Below are 20,828 nucleotides of genomic sequence, written 5' to 3' on the forward strand. Positions count from 1 at the left end.
CAACCTTAGACGTGGAGACTAGAATTCCTCCATGAAAAGGAATCACAAACATTTTAAAAGTGAATTTCATTTCACATTAAAATACTTGATGAAAAAGGTCTGCTATTATAGGAGCAGTGAGGAAAGTTACTCAGTTACCCACCATTCACTTGCTCGTTCATTCATCTACTTTGGTCGTACTCAGCCCAGGGACTGGGAATAATTTAGTAGAGCAATCAGTGTAAGTGTTTTCCATGCCACATACAAATGAAATGGCTGTTGCTAAAGGACTACAAAAAGGTGTTAACATTTCAGACTTCCAATTTTAAGACATAAAAAAGTATATGCAATGCAAGCACTTAAAAACCAAAAATACAAAGACTTGATATGGAAGCGCCGCGCAGTTGCCCACTTGGTTTAGAACAAAAGTAATACATTGCTCAGGGACTCAAAGATGCATACAATTATGATTTTATTTGTTAAAATACATAGCCAAAAGATTGCTTTACAGAAGGCAAAATAAACCACACATCCATTTTAGAAAAGTTCTGTTTCTTTAAATCTAAGGCCCCCTCTAGTGTTTGAAAACAGTCACACACAGCACACAGTGCAATGGAAGGCACAGTGTCACCATATTTTACCCAAGACCTCCCCAAATAAAAATACTTCTTCTGTTCCATTCATGTGGCACAAAAATCAGTGAGTGAAAATGTCTAACCATAATTAATATTTCAAATTCCTGCTTTGATTCATATACTCATTATTCTCTCATTCAGTAATTTGTTATTTACTTGCCGGGTTGTTTTTAGATTAATACTTTGTTAATAAGGAAAAACAAACAAACATATAATGCATGTACGGACTGTAATTTCCCAAACAAGAAATATACCTTCTTGGAAAACAAAAAATTAAGTTACCAAATAGCCTATTCTGCTTTTATGGAAGTTATCAGTAAATAGAATATATATTCCCTAAAGTATATGCTTCAATTTACGATATTTGGGAATCAAATTTCAAACTACATGTATTTTAAGACTCACCTAAATCTGTAAATTTTCTAATAAGCCTTTTCTGTACCCTGTAAAAGGACGTGGAAGGTGTTGCTTTGAGGGCAAACGTTGGCTCTGAAGATATGATGTAAAGTGATTCTAAAAAGTTGGTACAGACATGGCACTTCATCAATCCAATGGCATAATCTCATGTACTTTTTTAAGAGACTGGTTAAGATTAGAGGGAGAAAAAAAGTTTCCCATTCTACTTTTTCACCTAAAGTCTTTAAGTGTCTGTTTCCATGTTATTATAGAGGTGACTAGTCTTACTATTACTGGAAATAAAAAGAAATCTCTATTGTCAACAAAAGAAAACAGTGTAATCTTGAGCAGGAGACAGACAAGGAAGACCTTATTAATAATGTTATTACTTCATAGTCTTAAATTTCAGAGTACAGTGAAAATTTGAAAAGGCAATAGTTTTTGAAACAAGTTTAATATGTATTAACTTTATTTAAATAAACAACTAATTTGTCATGCAATAATATCATATGGCTTCTCTGCATTGATCCTGGCTTTAGGTTTTCAAACTTGTCACTTGTAAATGTTGTAAGTTAAAAAGACAGAACATCTAAAATGAGTTAAGTAGAACTGGTTATGTTTACAATTAGTCTAAACTTTTAAGATCTGTATTTCAAATGAACAGGACACATGTTTTTAAAGTGCAACGTATAGTCTTTTGGCTCAATGTGAAAAGTTATATAACTTGAAATTACTGCAGTCATTTCTCCTAGAACAAATTTAGTGAAAAGATGTTATGAAAGTTGGCCACGAAATTATAAATTACAAGAAACACAGAAAAGTCATTTAAAATGAGTATATAAAATGCAATTACAAATAAAACGAGAATGGGAGAGGTAGCATAAAGTAAATAAAATCAAATAAATACTATACAAGAGCATATAAAATTGTGCTTATAAAAAAATCGAAAATTGGACCTTAAAACATCCATTTTTCCCTTCCTTTGACAGTTTTACAATGAAATTAAAATTCAGACCTGGAATCTGTAAAGATTTTCCAAATGTTATTAATTACTGGCACTGCTCTTTGCCAAAACCTCTCTGATCTGTCGGTCAAGTTCACTTATTATTCGATCCTCATGATTGTACACACCCGTCCTCATCAAAGTATCCCTTTCTTCTATTAGGCGAGTCAAATAATCATCCAAACCTTCTTCCCCGGCATTGCCATGTGGACTGTCCATTTTCCCACTTGCAATTTCTCTGGAATCCGGGTACTGTTTTTGTTCCTGTTGCCTTAACCTGAGAAGTCAAGAACAAATACCACTCTAGCAGGCAACAAATGCTGTTTTGGTTTTGTTAACAATGCCATTTAAAAACAAAATGATTTAATGGTAAAATACGTTTTTAGTAATATTTTCAGGAAGAAAACAAAAACCAGTGTTACATTTGGCAGGTCAGAGTTAGCACACTTACAAAAGACACTTTTAAAAACAATACTTGGTTTTCTAATTATAAAATACATGAAAACCAGAAATTTTGGAAATGTATAAAGAAAATAAAATCATCGTAATCTTATCCAGAGATATCCAATTTGAGTAATAATTTTCTGTATTTCTTCTCAATTAAAAGTGCATATATACATATTTTTCTAAAAAATTAATATATACACAATGCTGTATAATATTTTTACTTATGAATATAACAAATGTTTTCTGACACTACAAGTGTTCTTCTAAATGGTCTCATAACATTCCATTACTTAATTATCCTTCATTGCTGATCTTTAGGTTGTTAAACCTTTGTTGTTGTTTTGAACATAACATTTTCTTCTAAATTCATTCAACAAATATTTATTTGTACCAAACAGTTCTAGGGTTGGGGGATACTGCAGTGAATCATGAAAAGAAGTTCTTACTGTTTATGGGGCTTATTTCACTCATTATTCATAGCAAGTGAAATGCTAGAAATGTGAATGTCTGGGCCGAAGGGCAGGTACATTTTAAAACTTTGTACAGATATCTCCAAGTAATGTTGGCGACGATCTCATTTAGGAGATGAAGGAAGGAGAGCAGGTGCCAGCCTGGGCTTTGGGTAGTTCTAATGGAATACTGTTAATTACGCTGCCTTGAAAATGGAGCGTACACTTAGTGATAGTAACAGCAAGTCTGGACATGGAGTATGTTTTAATTTAGAATGTACAATTAAGACGTAACTTTATGCTCCTTTATGTAACTGGCTACCAAAATGTTTTCATTTGCATCTCCTCCTAAATTTCGTCTTTTATAAATAAGATAAAGCAGTTGAGTCCAAGCCCTAGCTTCTAGATGGTCTTCAGAGTCAGCAGCCGATGAGAACAAAGCCCACTTCCAAACTGACACCCGCAGTGGGAGAGAGGGAGGAAGAACGAGTAGGAGTGAGTCCTGCTCAGACAGACTAGGAGGACTCGGCCCCAGTTCATTGGCTTAGATGGCCCTCTGAAATTTGGACTGACTCCATAGATTCCCCACGAAAGAAATGGAAACTGAAGTACACAGTCCAAGGACACCGACTATCTCCTATCTGTATTCAGAAAAAAATCCTAAATAGTGAGGGCACCGTGCTTTGGGACTGGGATAGACATCAAGTGGTTAGTGGGATACTGGTACCAATTTGAGCAATTCATGTGGAAAGGTGAGGGAAGGTTTCTGAATAGTTGTTTCCCTACCCTAATTCTTATAGCTCCCTTGGAGGGCGAGGTCCTCCAGGCAAATTATGACACAGAGCACCAAAGGATGTACCAGAAAGTTCAACCATTTCCTTGTTCATCTGTTTATGCATAAAGGACACAGGGAATTTTTTCACCTCTGATAGATTATCTCTACCAAGTCTATACTAAAATGCAATTCATCCGTCATGGCAACAGGAGGATTTTAGAACCTTGTAGCTGATGAAGCCCACAAAGTTATCAAAGAAAAACTTTACTTCCCTGACAAACGCTATGTCTGAACTCCACTCACACAATTCCTGTCACCAGGAACCTGCAGCTTTGCAGAACGTCTGTTAAAAAATTCCTTCCCAGATTGAACTCAGTATGTGCCCTTACACTTTCCAATAACCGGCTATGATTCTGCTCAAGAGGGTAACCTATTTACTTCAATATGGCAGCCCTCCACATAGGTGAAGGCAGCTATCTCATACTCTGCCCAAGAGTTCTCTTCAAGTTCAATATCTCTCACTCCCAAACTGCTTCTTGGTCACACTCCACTGGAAGCTCTCTAGGTAGCCAATTTCCTTTAAAGTGTGCTGCACATTGGTTGAGAACATTCTAGAGAACATTGATTTTACCAATGCTGAAGCTGAACACTACTTCTCCGAATGTCCCTAACTGCAGTGGTTTTTTTGTAGCCAAGTCACACTGTTATTAGTGGCCATGTAAACCCTCCTTGGAGTCCTCACATGAACTGTTTTGTTTTTTTCCTTTTGTATCTTGCCCATCACTTAAGAGATTTTTCTTATAATTTATAGAGAGAACTCTGCTTTTGTCTCTAATATCTTGCTGGTTTCAGTTCTCTCTGAATTCTAATTTATTAAGACATTAATAGTAAGATTCAATTTTGTAGGATCTACAAATTGGATACGCCAATAGCTACCTTCATGTAAGCCACCAACGTACTTAGCAAACAGTAGAGGCTTAATATATATTTGCTAAACTGAAACCAAAGAAGTGCTATACAGTCATGCATCGCCTAGTGATGTGGCAGCCGTCGTCATGTCCCAGTGCACCACATTATGTGTTTGTGGTGATGCGCGTGTAAACGAACCTACACGCTGCCAGTCGTTTAACAGTATAGCATGTGCAGTTATGTATAGCACACAACACCCGATAATGATAATAAACGACTACGTTACTGGTTTGTGTATCTACTATACTATACGTTTTATCTTCATTTTAGAGTATGCTCTTTCTACTCATAAAAAAACAAGTTTGCTGTAATGCAGTATGCCGGGTTAGACCAGAAGCAGCCTCATACATCTCGTGTTTACTGCATCTCTTGATGCACCATTTTCCTATGTGTTTGATTTAATCTCGTGTTGTCTTGTACAGTAACATGCTGTACAGGCTGTAAGGGCACTAGGGCTACGCCAGGCAACCTAGGTGTGTGGCAGGCCAGACCATCTAGGTTTGTGTAAGTGCGCTCTATGACATTCAAACAATGACGAAATCACCTAAAGATGCATTCCTTGGAACGTATCCCTGTCATTAAGCAACACATGACTGTATATGACAGCAAAATTTTGAAAGACAAGAATTGTTATAGCCCATTAATTTGTAAAATCTTGCAAGTCTACAACACAGTAGACACTAAATAAATATTTGATGGACTAAAAGAGAATAGCATGAATTGAGCCCGGCAGCATGACAATGTACACCGTAACCTTTTCCAACTGATATCTATACGTTAATTTTCTAAATGCAGTTATTTCATTCAGCTCTAAACCCACCTAGTACAGTGACTGAGTTTTCCCAGCTCATACATGGAGATGTCTTGGGATATTTTGTCAAATGTATGTGCTATAGACTGAATTGTGTTCCCTTCAACATTAATATGCTGAAGCCCTATCCCCCAATGTGATGGTCTTTGGCTTTGGGGGGATGATTAGGTTTAGACGAGATCATGAGGGTGGAGGCCTCAGGATGGGTTAGTGCTACTGTCAGAACAGACACCAGAGAGCTTGCTCTCCCTGCCGTGTGAGGACAGTGGGAAAGCAGCTGACTGCAAGCTTGGAACCAGAACCAACCAGGCTGGCACACTGATCCTGAATTCCAGCCTCCAGAGCTGTGGGACAATAAATTATTGTTGCTTAAGACACTCATCTATGGTACTTTATGGCAGCCTAAGATAAGACAGTACGCTTTGCTGAAACAAAAATACTAGTCTCTTAATAAACTAAGCTAGAAAGTCTTCCCCCAAACACCCCTCCAAAAAGACTACAACTTGTGCTTAAGCAGCTTCCTAATGATGACATTTCTAACATGAAATATTGTTCACATTTTAACTAAGATGACATGACACTACAGAGTAGCCCAGCGTAGCATGGTAGTTAAAAATCAACCTCTGGAATCAGATTTGAACTCAGGCTCTAATGATATACTAGCTGCGTGACCTTGGAAAGGGTACTTTAATTTCTTTAATTCTTGGTTTCCTCATCTCTAAACAGAGAAAAATATGCTTTGAAGATAAAAGAAAATGAGATAGCCATGTTAGGCATTTAAAATAGCTCCTGGCAAGTATCACACTACCCGACATCAAATCATACTAGAAGACTATGGTAATCAAAACAGTATGGTACTGGCATAAAAACAGACACATAGACCAATGGAACAGAATAGAGAGCCCAGAAATAAACCCATCCACATATGGTCATTTAATCTATGACAATGGAAGCAAGAATTTACATTGAAGTAAAGATAGTCTATTTAATAAATGGTGCTGGGAGAATTGGACTAACACACGCAAAAAAATGAAAATGGACCACTTACACCATATACGAGAACAAATTCAAAATGGATTAAAGACTTAAATGTAAGACCTGAAACCATAAAACTCCTAGAAGAAAATATAGGGAGTAAATTTGCAGACATTACCCTCAGTAATATTTTTACTGATATATCCCCTCAGGCAAGGGAAATAAAAGAAAAAATAAACATATGGGATTACATCAAAGTTGAAAGTTTTTTCACAGCAAAGGAAATCATCAATAAAACAAACAGGCAGCCTACTGAATGGGAGAAGATATTTGCCAACGATACATCTGATAAGGGGTTAATATCCAAAGTTTATAAAACACTCATGCAACTCAACACTAAAAAAGCAAACAGCCTAATTAAAAAATAGTCAGAGAATATGAAGAGGCATTTCCCTAAAGAGGACATACAGATGGCCAACAGGCATATGAAAAAATGTTCAACCTCATTAGAGAAATGCAACTAAAAACCACAATGAGATACCACCTCACTCTGGTCAGAATGGCTATCATCAATAAATCAACGAACAAGTGCTAGTGAGGCTGTGGAGAAAAGGAAACCCTGGTGCACTGTTGGTGGGACTGCAGATTGGTGCAGCCACTATGGAAATCAGTATGGAGGTATCTCAAAAAACTGGAAATGGAATTACCCTATGATGCAGCAATTGTACTCCTGGGTATCTATCCAGAGAAATCCAAAATGCTAATTCGAAAAAATATATGCACCCCTATGTTTATGGCAGCGCTATTTACAATAGCCAAGGCTTGGAAACAACCGAAATGCCCATCGGTAGATGACTGGATTAAGAAACTGTGGTACATTTATACAATGGAGTATTACTCTGCTATAAAGAAGAATGAAATCGTACCATTTGCACTGATATGGATGGAACTAGAGACTATTATGTTAAGTGAAATAAGTCAGTCGGAGAAAGACAAATACCATATGATCTCACTTATACGTGGAATCTAAAAAACTGAATGAACGAGCAATGTAAACAGAAATGGTCTCAGAGACGTAGAGGAACAACTGATGGCTGCTAGTTGGGAGGAGGTGGGGATGAGGGAGAAGGGGAAGGGATTAGACAGCATAGATTGGTAACTACAATATTGACACAGGGATATGAAAGACAGTTCGAGGAATATAATTTATAATGCTGTAAATATTTTGTAGGTTGTCAGATGGTCACATGTCTTGTTAGGGAGACTGCTTCATGGATGGGGTAGAGGCTTGATCACTGCACTGTACACCTGAAGCTGATGTTGTACAATATTGTATGTCAACTATAAGTGAATATATATATAGTCACAGGATGCGGAGTATAGTGTGGGAATGGAGTCAATGGAATTGTAATAGATATGTATGATATGGGGGGGAGTGGGGCGGTGGATTGGGGGTGCGGGGTTGTCACTTTGAGAGGTAAAAAGTATAACTATTGCGCTGTGTTATACACCTGAAATTAATTAAAATAAAATAAAATAAAATAAAATAGCTCCTGGCACATGGTAAGGGCACAATAAATAAATGCTATTATTTATATTAATAATATGACTAAATTTGAAATTTCTCATTCTTTTTAAAAATTCAGTTTAATCAATTACTTTGAAATAGTAGCAATAATCCTGAAATAGTCACATAAAAATAAAATTTAAAGTACTAGTGCTATGAATGGAAACAAAAAAAGCTAAATAGATTTGATACAGCTACATTCACGGCAAAAAAATTGAAATAACAGTTTTTGGCATAGATTTTCTATTGTATAAATCAGCTACATTTTATATATGACCTACATTCTTCTCAAAAGACCTGACGTTTATACTTTCCATGGACCAATGACTAATTAAAAGGCTATCCTTTTGGAACTTTTGTTTTTGTATGAAAAAAGAAATGTAATGTTCCAATTACCATACCTGTTCAATTCATTTCTTATATCCAACAATTCTTGTCGCTCAGTTTTTACTGTATCTTTTTCCTCAGAAGCCAGGTAACGTAGTCTCATCTGTTCCAGTTCCTCTTGCTGTTTCTTAAGACGAGCCATTTGACTTTCTTGCTCCCGCTTGAAAAAAACAAACAAGTCAGAGCCTTAATATTAGGAATACATATACTTCATATGACTTTGACTTGTGATTGTAATTCTATTTGACAGTACCCATGATATAGCCACGCACTACCAATTCTATGAGTCACACATCCAGAAATGGCCAGGTTCTCTTTTAAAACTCATTACTCCTCTTCGTGTTATAAGCCATAATCATTCATGGCCTCATCAGTGATTGGAGTTAGCAGAATACCGTAAGATAACAGAAGATGAGGCCAAGAAAGAGTCTGCTGTCAACACAATGAGTTGCCACAAGGTGGTTAGAGCAGCATCTAAGAAATGGTTAGTTATACAAAGATGAACCAGGAAAAATTCAGTAACTGGTCCCTAATTTCACTCCCATGTCAGGTAATAATATGCCTTTTCCACTCTTTTCTTTTCAGGATCACACAAAAATCTATGCATATATGACAAAATTTCTTTAAAATAAATGTGTAACATTCCATAGAATGGATATTCCATGATGTTTCCAACCCCTCTCTCAGTAACAGAGACTTTGGGTACCACAAGCAATGCTGCAATAACACTCCCTATCGTCCAACATCGCTCACTCATCTTTCTACAGATTTCTTTAAGGACAGGTGCTTTTCTTTCTTTAGGACAGAACCCCAAAATGGGAGAGCTGGATCAATAGGAATGTGTCATCTATTTTTAAAAAAATAAACATTCATTGAAAAACGACAGAAAACTGCTAAACGACAAGTGTCCATTTCAATAAAACTTCACAAAGTGACCCACTCACATAACCACCAGCCACATCAAGGAACAGGTTATCAGACCCCCAGAAGTCCCTGTGTTTTCTCCTAGTCACTAACCACTCATTCTTTCTCAAAGATTACAACCCCAGTTTCTAACACCACAAGTTTCACTGCTTTGAACTTTACGTAAATGGAATTGGACAGTATATATTACTTATGCCTGGCTTCTTTCACTTACTGTTGTTTTTTCAATTCATTAGTATTATGTGTAGTTGATGATTTACATTACTATATAGCATTCCATTGGATGAATATACAATCTATTCATTACACTGCTGAGGAACATTGGGTTAGTTTCCAGTTTTGTATTATAAAGCTGATGTGAACATTATGGTACATGCCTTTTGGCACATATTTGTACGCATGTCTATTGGGTATATACCTAGGATTCAAACTGCTGGGTCATAGGGTATGAGAATTTCAGTAGCATAATAGTAAATAATGTCAAACAGCTTTCAAAGTAGTACAAATCTATACTTCCATGTGAGCATTTCAATGTTCCATATTCCTGCCAACACTTGGTAATGTCAATTTCTTTGTCATTTAAACCATTCTGATAGGTTATGTAGTGGTACCTCATTGTGATTTTATTTTGCAGTTTTTCAAAGACTAATGAGGCTGAACATATCTTAATATTTTTAATGGCATTCGGATATCCTTTATAAAGTTCCTGTTCAACCACTGGGCACTCTGCTCTACTTGGCTAACCATCTTTTCTTATTGATGTTTGTAGTTCTTTATATATACTGGATAAGTCATTTGAAACGTAACTTCCAAATATTTTCCCCTAGTCTTTCTACTGCCTTTTCTCTATTTTAATGGTATTTTTTACTTAATTTTAGTATCTTCCAAATTTATCTATTCTTTTCTGGCTGGTCCCTCTATGTCCAATTTAAGAAAGTTTTTGTCTGCTTCAGTCTTGAAGATACTCTTGAAGCTTTATTTAGATCAATAATTCATGTGTAATTGGTTTTGTGTATGGTGTGAGATCAAGTTTCTTCTCCCCATATAGAGCGCCAATTGACCTAGCATCATTGACTGAAAAGCAACATTTTCCACCCACTACTTGGCAGTATCACCTGTCATACTTGTATGTCACCTCTGTCCATATATGGATAAGTTTGTTTCTGAGCTCTCTAACCTGATCTATTTCTCTATCCTTGCATTAAAAGTATACTGTCATAATTACTGTAACTCTTGTAATAACTCCTTTTTAAAACTGAATTTATTGGGGTGAAACTGGTTAGTAAAATTACTTACATTTCAAGTGTACAATTCTATAATACATCATCTATATATCACATTGTATGCTCTGGAAATCTGAAAAAAGTCATCTATTTTTGGCTATTCTTCAAAATTCTTAGTTATTCTTGACTCCCACATTTTCATAGACATCTCAATTTCTAGGGCTGAATAAAAAAGTCCTGCTGGGATTTGATTATGATTATGCTGAACCTACAGCTCAATTTGACCAAAGATAATAATCAGGGAATGCGGTTTACCTCTTCAATTATTTAGGTCTTTTTAAATTTTGCTATTTCATCCTTCTCTGTATATTAAGAGTAACATCTTTCTGTGTTCCTTGTATTGGGTGTTTTTAGATGCGACTGTAAATGTCAGAGTTTTAAAACTTTCCTTCTTTACTTGTCTAGTATAGAGAAATGAAATTGATATTTACATACTGTGTTTCCCAAAAACTTGCTTTAAACTCATTAATTCCAGTAGATAATCTCTAGACACTTTTTTGTTTTCTAAATATATAAGAGTATCATCTGCAAATAGTAATGGCAGTTTTATTTTTTTTCCTTTGCAACTGATACACCCTTTCTTTCTCTTAGGCTATTTATATTGGCTAGAACCTCTAGTACAGTGTTGATAAGAAATGGTGATATGGGGGCATCTTTCTCTCATTCCTGATATCAGGGAAAAACTTTCCTCATTTTAAGATAGGTTTTATGTAAATACCCTTTATTAAATTAAGAAATTCCCCTTACATTCTTAGTTTGCTAAAACTTGTTATTATGAACGGGTATTGATCTTTTCTGCATTTCTGATATGATCACTTGATTTTTTCCCCCCTTTATTCTTTTAAGGTGGTAAATAGCCAACTTTGCCTTTGTTTAATAAATAAAATTGACCGTGATGTCTACAAGTTTTATATCTATGTTCATGAGACTGGCCAATTAATTGTTTTTATAATGTCCTTATCAGATTTTAGGATCAAGATTATGCTGGTTTCATTTTTTAAAAAGTGAGGTGTTCTCTATTCCTAGTTTCTGAAACAGTTTGTGTAAGATCAATGTTATTTCTATTTAAAAGGTTTACTAAAATTCAAATGTAAAGACTTTTGGGTCTGAAAACTTCTATGTGTAAAAGTTTTTCACTACAAATTAGATTTCTCTAATAACTATGATATTTATATTTTGTTTCTTCATATGTCAGTTTGATAAGTCCTGTTTCTCAAATTCACATGTAATTTTTCATACTACGCTCTTATCTCTTTAAACATCTGTGGAACATGTAGCTCTGACCCCATTTTTTATTCCTGGTATTAGGATTTTGTGTCTATTCTTTTTGTCCTTGAACAGCTTTGCCAAGTTGTTCAAAGAAACAACTTTGCCAAGTTGTTCAAAGAAACAACTTTTGACAATTTTGTGCATTTTCTATTTTATTAATTTTTATTCATCTTATTTCCTTGCTTCTAATTTCCTTAATGTTATTTTACTGACTGTTTGAAAGGGATATTTAGAGAAAAGGTTTTATGCTTTTCTTATTTTCTAAGTGCACTTGAGGTTATAAATTTCTCCCTAAGCACAACTTTCATTAAGTCTCATGTCTTGATATGTTCTATTTTCATTATTTTTCAGTTCAAAATATTTTCTAATTTCACTTGTGGTCTCCAGTTTAGCCATGGGTTATTAGAAGTGTACTACTTAATAAATATCCCCAAATGATTGAAAATTATCTTTTTATTGTTAATTTCTAGCTTAATCTCACTGTGGTTAGAAAATATGTTCTGAACTACTCTTCTGAAATTTATTGACAATTGTTTGATCCAGCAAATGAGCGATTTGGCTAAATGTGCCATGTGTACTATAAAATATGTATTCTGGACTTTTTAATGAAGTGTTCTATGTCTATATCTTCTAAATCTTTATTGATTTTTTGTTGTTTGTTCTATCAGCTCCCAGGAGAGTTACTGTAAAATCTAACATTATAGTATTTTTCCTTTTAGTTTTGATTTTTACTTTATATAAATTTGTGGCTGTTATCAGGTACATACAAACTTAGAATTATCATCATCTTCCAGGGAAACTGAACCTTTCATGATTAACCTTTCACTTTATCTACATTAATGCCTCTAGCCCTAACATCTACTTTGCCTGATGCAAGTATTGTTAGATCAGATTTTTTTTTTGGTTAGTATTAATGTAATATATAGTTTAACTTCTTTTAAATTCAATCATTCTGTATCCTTATATTTAAGGTGTATCCCTTGTAAGTAGCTTACTGTTTAAACTCAGTTTTTAATTTAATATTTGTCTTTAAGGGGAGTGTTCAGTCCATATGTTTATATTTAAAGCAATTATATATTAAAACAATTGGTAATATATATGGGTTTAAATCTACATATTACTATTTTCTACTTGTTCCATCTATTTTATGTTCCCACTTCTCGTCTTTTTTAGATTAATATTTCATCATTCAATTTTCCCCTATCAGCTTGTTATTCATTTTACATTTTAGAAATAGTAATATAAATTAGAACTTCTACAATTTCAGAGATAATGTAACATACTTTTAACACTTTAACTCTATTTATTGCTTCATATCTTTTGTACTAGTTTTGTCATGAAATTTTAACTCTATGTATATTTTTACCCAACAAATATTTAAATTGCTTTTATACAATCAACCTTTGTATTTAGTCATATATTTATTTCCATTGCTCTTTAGTCTCCCGCTTTCAGTTGGGATCATTTTCCTTCTGCCTAAAGGAAACCTTTAAACATTTCTTTTTCTTCAGGTTTGCCATGACAAATTCTCCCAATTGTTGTTAGTCTGAAAAGTCTTAAGTCAATTTCATTTATGAAGGACATTTTCACTGGGTACAGGATTTTAGGTTGGTAGTTATTGTCTTTCAGTACTTTAAAGATATTAATCCGCTCTTTTATTAATTCCTTCACTTTTGTTCAAAAGTCATCTGCCAGTCTTTGTGGCTCCTATGAAGGCAATGTCTCCCTCCACCCCACAGCTTTTAAGATTTTCTTTGCTTTTTGGCAATTTTACTGTGATGCATCTAGGTATGGTTTACTTTGTATTTATCCTGCTGAGAGTTAACAGCTGTTCTTGAATCGATGACTTGCTATCTTTTTCACTTTTACAGAATTCTCAGCCAGTATCTCTTCAAATATTGCTTTCTTCCCCCATTTTCTGTTTTCTCTTCAGGGGTTGCTATAGGCTGAATATTTGCCATCTCCCCAAAATTCTTATGTTGAAACTAATCCCCAATGTGATGGTGTCAAGGGATGGGGCCTTTGGAAAGTGATTAGGTCATGAAAGCAAGTCCTCATGAATGGGATTAATTCCTTTATGAAAGAGGTCTGCCATAGCCTCCAGCCCCTTCTGCCAGGTGAAGACACAGTAAAAAGATGGCCATTTATCAACTGGGAAGCAGGCCCTCACCAAACACAGAACCTGACTAGGCATGCACCCTGATCTCCTGAGCATCCAGAATTGTGAGAAACAAATTTCTGTTGTTTATAAGCCATGCAGTCTGTGGTATTTTGTTATAGCAGCACATATGGACAGGGGTCTGTAGTTACATGAAGGTAGTCAGTCATATTCTATCCCATATGTTGCTTATGGTCTTTGTTGTTTTTCCATCTTTTTCCCTCTCTGTTTCATCTGGATATTTTTAACTGACTTATCTTCAGTTCACACATCCTTGCTTCTGCTATGCCTCATCTGCTGTTAGTTCATCTACTGAATTCTTACATATCACTTGCAATACTTTTCAGTTCCAGAATTTTTATATGATTCAAAAGATTCCACTTGTCTAATACATTTCCCTGTCATATATCCTATTTTCTAGAATATACTGGGTCGTCAGGAAAGTCATGACGTATTCTTCTATGTTTTTCAATGCAAAAATGCGTCATGACTTTCCCGACCACCCAATAGTGATAGTAGTTATTTCAAACTCTGTATCTGGTGACTTCAAAATCTGGATTACCTATTGATTTACTTCTATTTAGCAAGACATAAAAAGGCATTAAGACATGTAAGTGGCTAATAAACACATGAAAAAATGCTTAACATCAATCAGGGAAATGAAAATTTAAGCCAAAAAGTGATACTATTTCAGACCCAACAAATTGGAAAAAATTAATACATCTGATAACAACCAAGTGCTGGACATGGTGTGAAGAACAAGAACAGTTATACACAACTCTTGAGAACTGCAGATTTGTACAACCACTTTAGCAAGTAATTTGGCAATATTTAGTGAAGCAGAAGAAATGAGCAAACCCTATTAAGAAAAATTTCACTTTTAGATATAGACACTAGATTCTCTTACATATACAAAAATTTTCAGTGTTGTCTTATTAAAAGAAAACTTGGGTAAAATACCTACTGAAAATAGAATGGATAAATAAATTGCAGTATATTCATGTTTAAGTTTTATAAAGCAATAAAAATATATAGCTACTTGCATCAAAATAGCTAAATCTCAAAAACAATTTTGAGTGACATAAATGGTCACAGATGAATGATTCTAAGAGAATGATCTAATGTATATAAAGTTTAAAAACATACAAAAGTAAGCAGTGGTGTTTACTGATATTTAAAATATATTTTCTAAAATTTTAAAGAAAAGCAAAGGAATAATAAATACCCAATATAGGAAAGTAATTCCTCTGGAGAGGATGCAGTTGAGAAAAGGCACACGGAGGACTTCCAAAGCATTGCTAATGCTCTGTTTCTTAACCTAGGAGGTGGGGGTTGCAGTGTATAAGAATCTTCTTTTATTTCCTCCTTGGAATGTACAGTGTATTTCATTTAAAAACTAATTATTAAAAAAGAAAGGAAAAAGACCACATTGTTATCTCTGGCTGAGGAGGGGACAAGGTTACTGGTGATGTTTATTTTCTATGTTATATGGTGCTGCAAAATTTGCACTTTTTTTTTTTACACCAAGCAAGTAAAATTGCAAGCAGAAAAAAAAATAATAAAAAGTCAGTAATTTAATTTTAGGATACTTTGCAAAATTTTAACTTTATAAAACTTGAAACATTTTCATTCTAAAAGATATAAGAAAAGCCTTTAAATACTTGAATGTTTAATCAAGGATCCAGCATTAATAATAATCACACAAGCACACACAAAAATTAGAGGTTAGTGAAAGAAATCCTCTCTGCTGCCAGGTGCTCTGAGTTAAAGACTCCTCAATCAAGTGAGTATAATCTTTATTTTGCCTTGGCTGCCTATAAATCCAGAGAGGAGATGTAAACATACATACACTAGACTAAACAGCGGCTAAAAAGTGGCCACTACTTACTCTCCCACTCACACATACCATGTAAGTCTGTGGGAAAAAACTTACAACTAAACTAAGGAACTCAAGTAAAGTTTTCTGAAAATAACCCAGAGCTGACAAGTCAGTAGGAGGGCCTGGATGGTTTCAAGACACAGTTTTTAACCAAGACTTGGACCTCCAACTGTTTTCTTAAACAAAGATTTACATCCCATCCTTGGCTAAATTACTTATAAATTAATCAAATTAATTACTCTGAGTGGATAAGCAGGAGGCTGGACAAGATAGTGCTGATGTCAGCCAATGAAGTCTGTGTTGTTTTAACTAAATATATCAGCTTAGTTTTAAACAGATCTACTGTGCACAAATATGGTAAGGGACCCACATCCTACCCCAAATCTTCGTTCTGTTTCCTATCCTGGGAACAAACATACATAGATTTAATATATCTGACATAATTTAAATTTTCTACAATAATAAATTCATACCTCTTAACAATGGCTATTTTAAAAAAGTAATGGCTTTTATTCTTCTTACATAACTATATTCTAAGATGTTGAGAAACGTTAAGTAAATATATAATTTACCACAAGGAGCAAAGCAACAATCTTAACTTGGGTATTTCTAGAACAATTTAATTCAAGTACTTGTTTTGGTTTTAAAATATTTCTATAGTATATTTTCCTGGAGATGGGGAAAAAAGGAAATTAATTTACCACTAAATGTCTCACAACTAGAACTTCTTTAAGTCAGTGTTACACAATGTACCAAAGATACCAAACAGAATGTATGGGTATCATTTCTTTGTCTTCTAAGTTAGGGCTGGTTTACATGATACTTTATATTTTACAGCTGTCACCTACCCAGTTACCAAAGAACAAAAAAGTTTTCAACTTGGAAACACAGACTTTTAAGGTTGTGAATCTGAATAAAAGATTTTTTTTCTAAATAATTAGAAGATTATGATTTTTTTAATTCACAAATCGACTATACTAGGTCACCTTTGAGTAATGGAAATCTCTGTTTAAACATTCTTTTGGCAACAGGCACCGAGCATTAGATCTTACGTCCAAGCTCTACCAGCTGGGTTTTGTCATTAACATTTATTAACAATCTAAGATATGGTTTTGCTGTCTAATCCGTACTACACAAATGTTTTGTAAGGCCCTCCGGAGGATTTTGCTGTGACAAATTACTGGCAGAGATTATAGCCCCGTGGCTATTCACCAGAGGCAATGTAAAATTAACATGGTACTAATCCAATTTAAACAAAAAGTTGCACAAACAATCTTCTGAACAAAAGCAGAGAATTCCAATTTTATATTTAAACACAATAAATGTGTTTTTAATAAAAAGTTATAGAAAAAAACTGAAGTAATTTTCACATATATGAATTGTGCTTATTTGATAGTTATTAATTTTACCCTTCCAAAAACAGTTAGTGGCAGAGCACAACTCACGATGGTAATCCCTAGGTCTATTACATTTCTCGGTGTTGCATCCCAAATGTGGTCTGTGGAACATCAATGATTCCTAGTGACCTTGAAATCTGTTTACAGTGTTGTTTCTAAAGCAGAAAGTTTGTGGGGTAAGGAATAGAATTGGTCTGCAGTGAAGATCACTACACTCAAAAATGAGACTGTTTTCTTTCATGAAGAAGAAGTTTAGAGATGAACTAGTAATTTAACATTATGTTTTGTTTTCTTCTCAATATACTTACAGTAACTCAAGAGCAAGGGGACATCGGAACTTTTGGGATATCCTCTGTTATTAGGAACCAATAGCTAAAATTACTTTGCCAATGGTTTTCAGGCGAGAGGGTACAAAATGCATAGGGAAACAGAGTAAATAGAAAATAATGGATCAATTGTAAAGATACAGAACATAGTAAGTGTATGAGGATGTATATGTAAGTAAGGAGGGGTAACTGGGTGGGAACCTTTTACACTGAATCTCCTTTTAAAGGAGAATACCTCAATATCTCAGTGTAACAAAGAGCCATGAACTTGGAGGATTCTATTCAGAACATTACTTCCTTGTATTTTAAAAACTACCTTAGTGAAAACAATGTCTTCAGTCAATATACACATATGAATATAACTTATCAGTTTACTTCAAGTTAAAAGTTCTTGCATGGATATTTCTTAATGAGAAACATGACAATTATGATGAAATTATTTCAATTAATGATTACTCGTTTCTCCAAAGGAAATGCTCTAATCAGCAACTAAAACTTTTTCATCTTTTCATTACTAATTTTGGAAATGCCTTATAATTAATTACCATTAAATTAATCTCTAATCCTTTACTTTGCAAATTCTTCAATGGTAGGCAGGCACTAACTTTCATTTTTTTCCCCTTCTACTCTCTATTTTAAATGAGAATGAATGAATGAAAGAATGAACAAATGAAATAACTATAGATGTTTCTTCCCACTGAATGTACTCTCATCTCTTTATACCCAAATTTTAGGGAACACAGCTACTGACACTCTTGCATATCTGCACATTTAGCCCTTATGTGTTTTCCCTTCTGTACAGTTTTTTTACAGAACATTACTAAAACTACCATCCAAAGTACTGTTATTATTCAAACTATATCCTACCTTATTCCCCTATCACTATTACTATATAACATCCTCCCGATCTCTAGAGTTAAAATTTTTGTTATTGTTGGTGCCTATCATTTCTTTGAATAGCTAGTCAGTCACAAATCCCTCCAATATTTGTTCTGTTCATCAAGGTCCAAAGCTACCATCTCATTAGGTCCCCAACAACTGAAACCAAGAACACTACACAACAGCTTTATAGCTCCTCTCCTTTTAACAACAATTACTATTTATTGAGCACATACTATGTACCAAACACTGTATTAAATGCTTTAAAAACCACATTTAAATCTCAGAACCTGTGAGGAAAAATTTCACTGTACAAATAACAAGACTAATCAGAAGTTAGATAGATCGTAGTTAACAGACAGCCAAGATACAACCCAGGTCTCTTGGCTCCAAGGCCTCATTCTAAACTACTATGCATGCTGCCTGTGATAGAATGTGCATCGTTATTTTTAGCAGCTACTCTCATCACATTATTTCCTTGCTTCTAATTCCACAGGAACTCCTCCCTATTATATTTGTATATAACCTAAATATCTTGGCATCATGACTTTGTATTAGCTTCTCTCTCAAAGTCACTTAATGATAATTGTCATTATCAGAGTTAGTCTATCTAACAGTCAATGATACCCCTTTCTTTGCTAGGATATGCTAAACCATGACTTCTTCTGCCTCAGTACTCTGTCAGAAATCCCTCACGTCTTCCAAGGCTCACTTTCTGCTGGGTATTCCTTTCAGTCCTTGGCTTCTGTGGAATGAACCCATAGCATCATAAAGGGGAAAGAACCTGAGCCTGGTCTGGTCAAAGGCTCGAATCCCAGCTCTACCACTTAGTACCTGTGTGATCATGTGCAACTTCCTTAACTTCTCTAAGTCTGTTTCTTTCATGTATAAAATGGGTATAATAGTACCTGCTATATATTACCTGTTAGGATTAAATGAAAAGATACAGACATCTTAATCATAAATGAAATGAAAGCACAACCTGTGGCACGTGGTAAGCCTTTAATTACTGCTAAAGGTTCTATTTAATTCTAAGTTCTAAACTAAATTCTAAGTTCTCTCTGTCATAGCTTATCATCCTGCAAAGGATTCCTTCCTCTGTTTTTAAGCCCAATCACCCGCCCACCATCAGAGCCATATTTCTAACTGCTTGCTGAATTTCTTTCTGTAAAAATTAAAATGTCCAAACTTGCAAGTCCTATCCCTTCCCATACCACAATCAACATTTTGTCTTAAAAACCGTATGTTTGATACTAAAGCTTGAGCTCTTAACATCATCATCGACTTTCTACTCTGCATTCCAATCAGGTACATTGTGTGCTATATCGAATCTACCAAAACCATATCCTTGTCCTGTTCCCACCGCTGCCACTTAAGTTCTAATCCTTATTACCTAAAATGACCTCTAAAGTCGCCCTCCCCTCTGTTCTCCAAGTGGACTCTATGCTTTCTCCAAGAAGAGTCTATGCTTTTCTGACTTCATGCCTCTTTGCTGTAATCATTCTATTCATTACAACACCCCTGTCCTCACGCCACTACAGTCCTAACTCACAACCAATTCCCCAGAGGTCCTTCTCAAATACCTTCTCTTCCATGACGCCTTTCCTTTGTTTTACATATACGAGTGTCTACAAGTCTGGGGCAGTGCCTTGATTATAAGGCCCTTAGTGTTATATATGATATTCACTCATCTGTCCTCAGTCCTGTGAACATATATGAAATATTTATTTACTATTGTTAAGACAGTAAGTCCCCCCTTCTCTGAGGTTTCACTTTCAGTGGTTTTAGTTACACATGGTCAACCATGGTCTGAAAATATTAAATGGAAAATTTTAGAAATAAACAATTCATACACTTTTAAACTGCACACCATCTGAGTAGTGTGATGAATCTCACACCGTCCCGCTCCCTCCCACCCAGGACGGGAGTCATCTCTGTCTACTGTATCCACACTGTACACGCTACCTGCCTGTTAGTCACTTAGCCGCCGTCTCAGTTAACAGATCAACTGTGCAGTATCACAGTGCTTGTGTTCAAGTAACCCTTATAGAACCCTAATGCTGTGTCACAGGGCCTACGTCATTCACCTCACTTCATCCCATCATGTAGACACTGTATCATCTCACATCATCACAAGGGTGAGTACGGTACAATAAGACAGTTTGAGGAAAAGAGGCCACATTTTATTATAGTATATTATTATAATTGTTCTATTTTATTAATTATTATTAATCTCTTACTGTGCTTAATTTACAAATCAAACTTCATCATCGCTATATATGTAGAGAAAAAAAATGGTATATATAGGGTTCAATATGAT

General features: G+C 34.9%; 1 protein-coding gene across 7 annotated transcripts in view; it reads right to left on the bottom strand.

Moving 5' to 3' along the window:
• Positions 1-427: 427 nt before the first annotated feature.
• The window catches only part of CEP120 (centrosomal protein 120), a 71,616-nt gene continuing 51,215 nt past the window's right edge, over positions 428-20,828 (bottom strand). For 6 of the 7 annotated variants that reach the window (XM_019635400.1, XM_019635402.1, XM_019635406.1 and 3 more), the window contains 2 exons: positions 8,408-8,553; positions 428-2,290 (listed from right to left, as the gene is read on the bottom strand). In XM_019635400.1, the coding sequence (XP_019490945.1) occupies positions 2,056-2,290; positions 8,408-8,553 (381 nt within the window). In that variant the 3' untranslated portion in view covers positions 428-2,055. The remainder of the gene's footprint in view (positions 2,291-8,407; positions 8,554-20,828) is intronic. The other variant, XM_019635407.1, reaches the window with a different exon arrangement.

This window comes from Hipposideros armiger, unplaced genomic scaffold, assembly GCF_001890085.2.
Source record: "Hipposideros armiger isolate ML-2016 unplaced genomic scaffold, ASM189008v1 scaffold_21, whole genome shotgun sequence".
Lineage (NCBI taxonomy): Eukaryota > Metazoa > Chordata > Mammalia > Chiroptera > Hipposideridae > Hipposideros > Hipposideros armiger.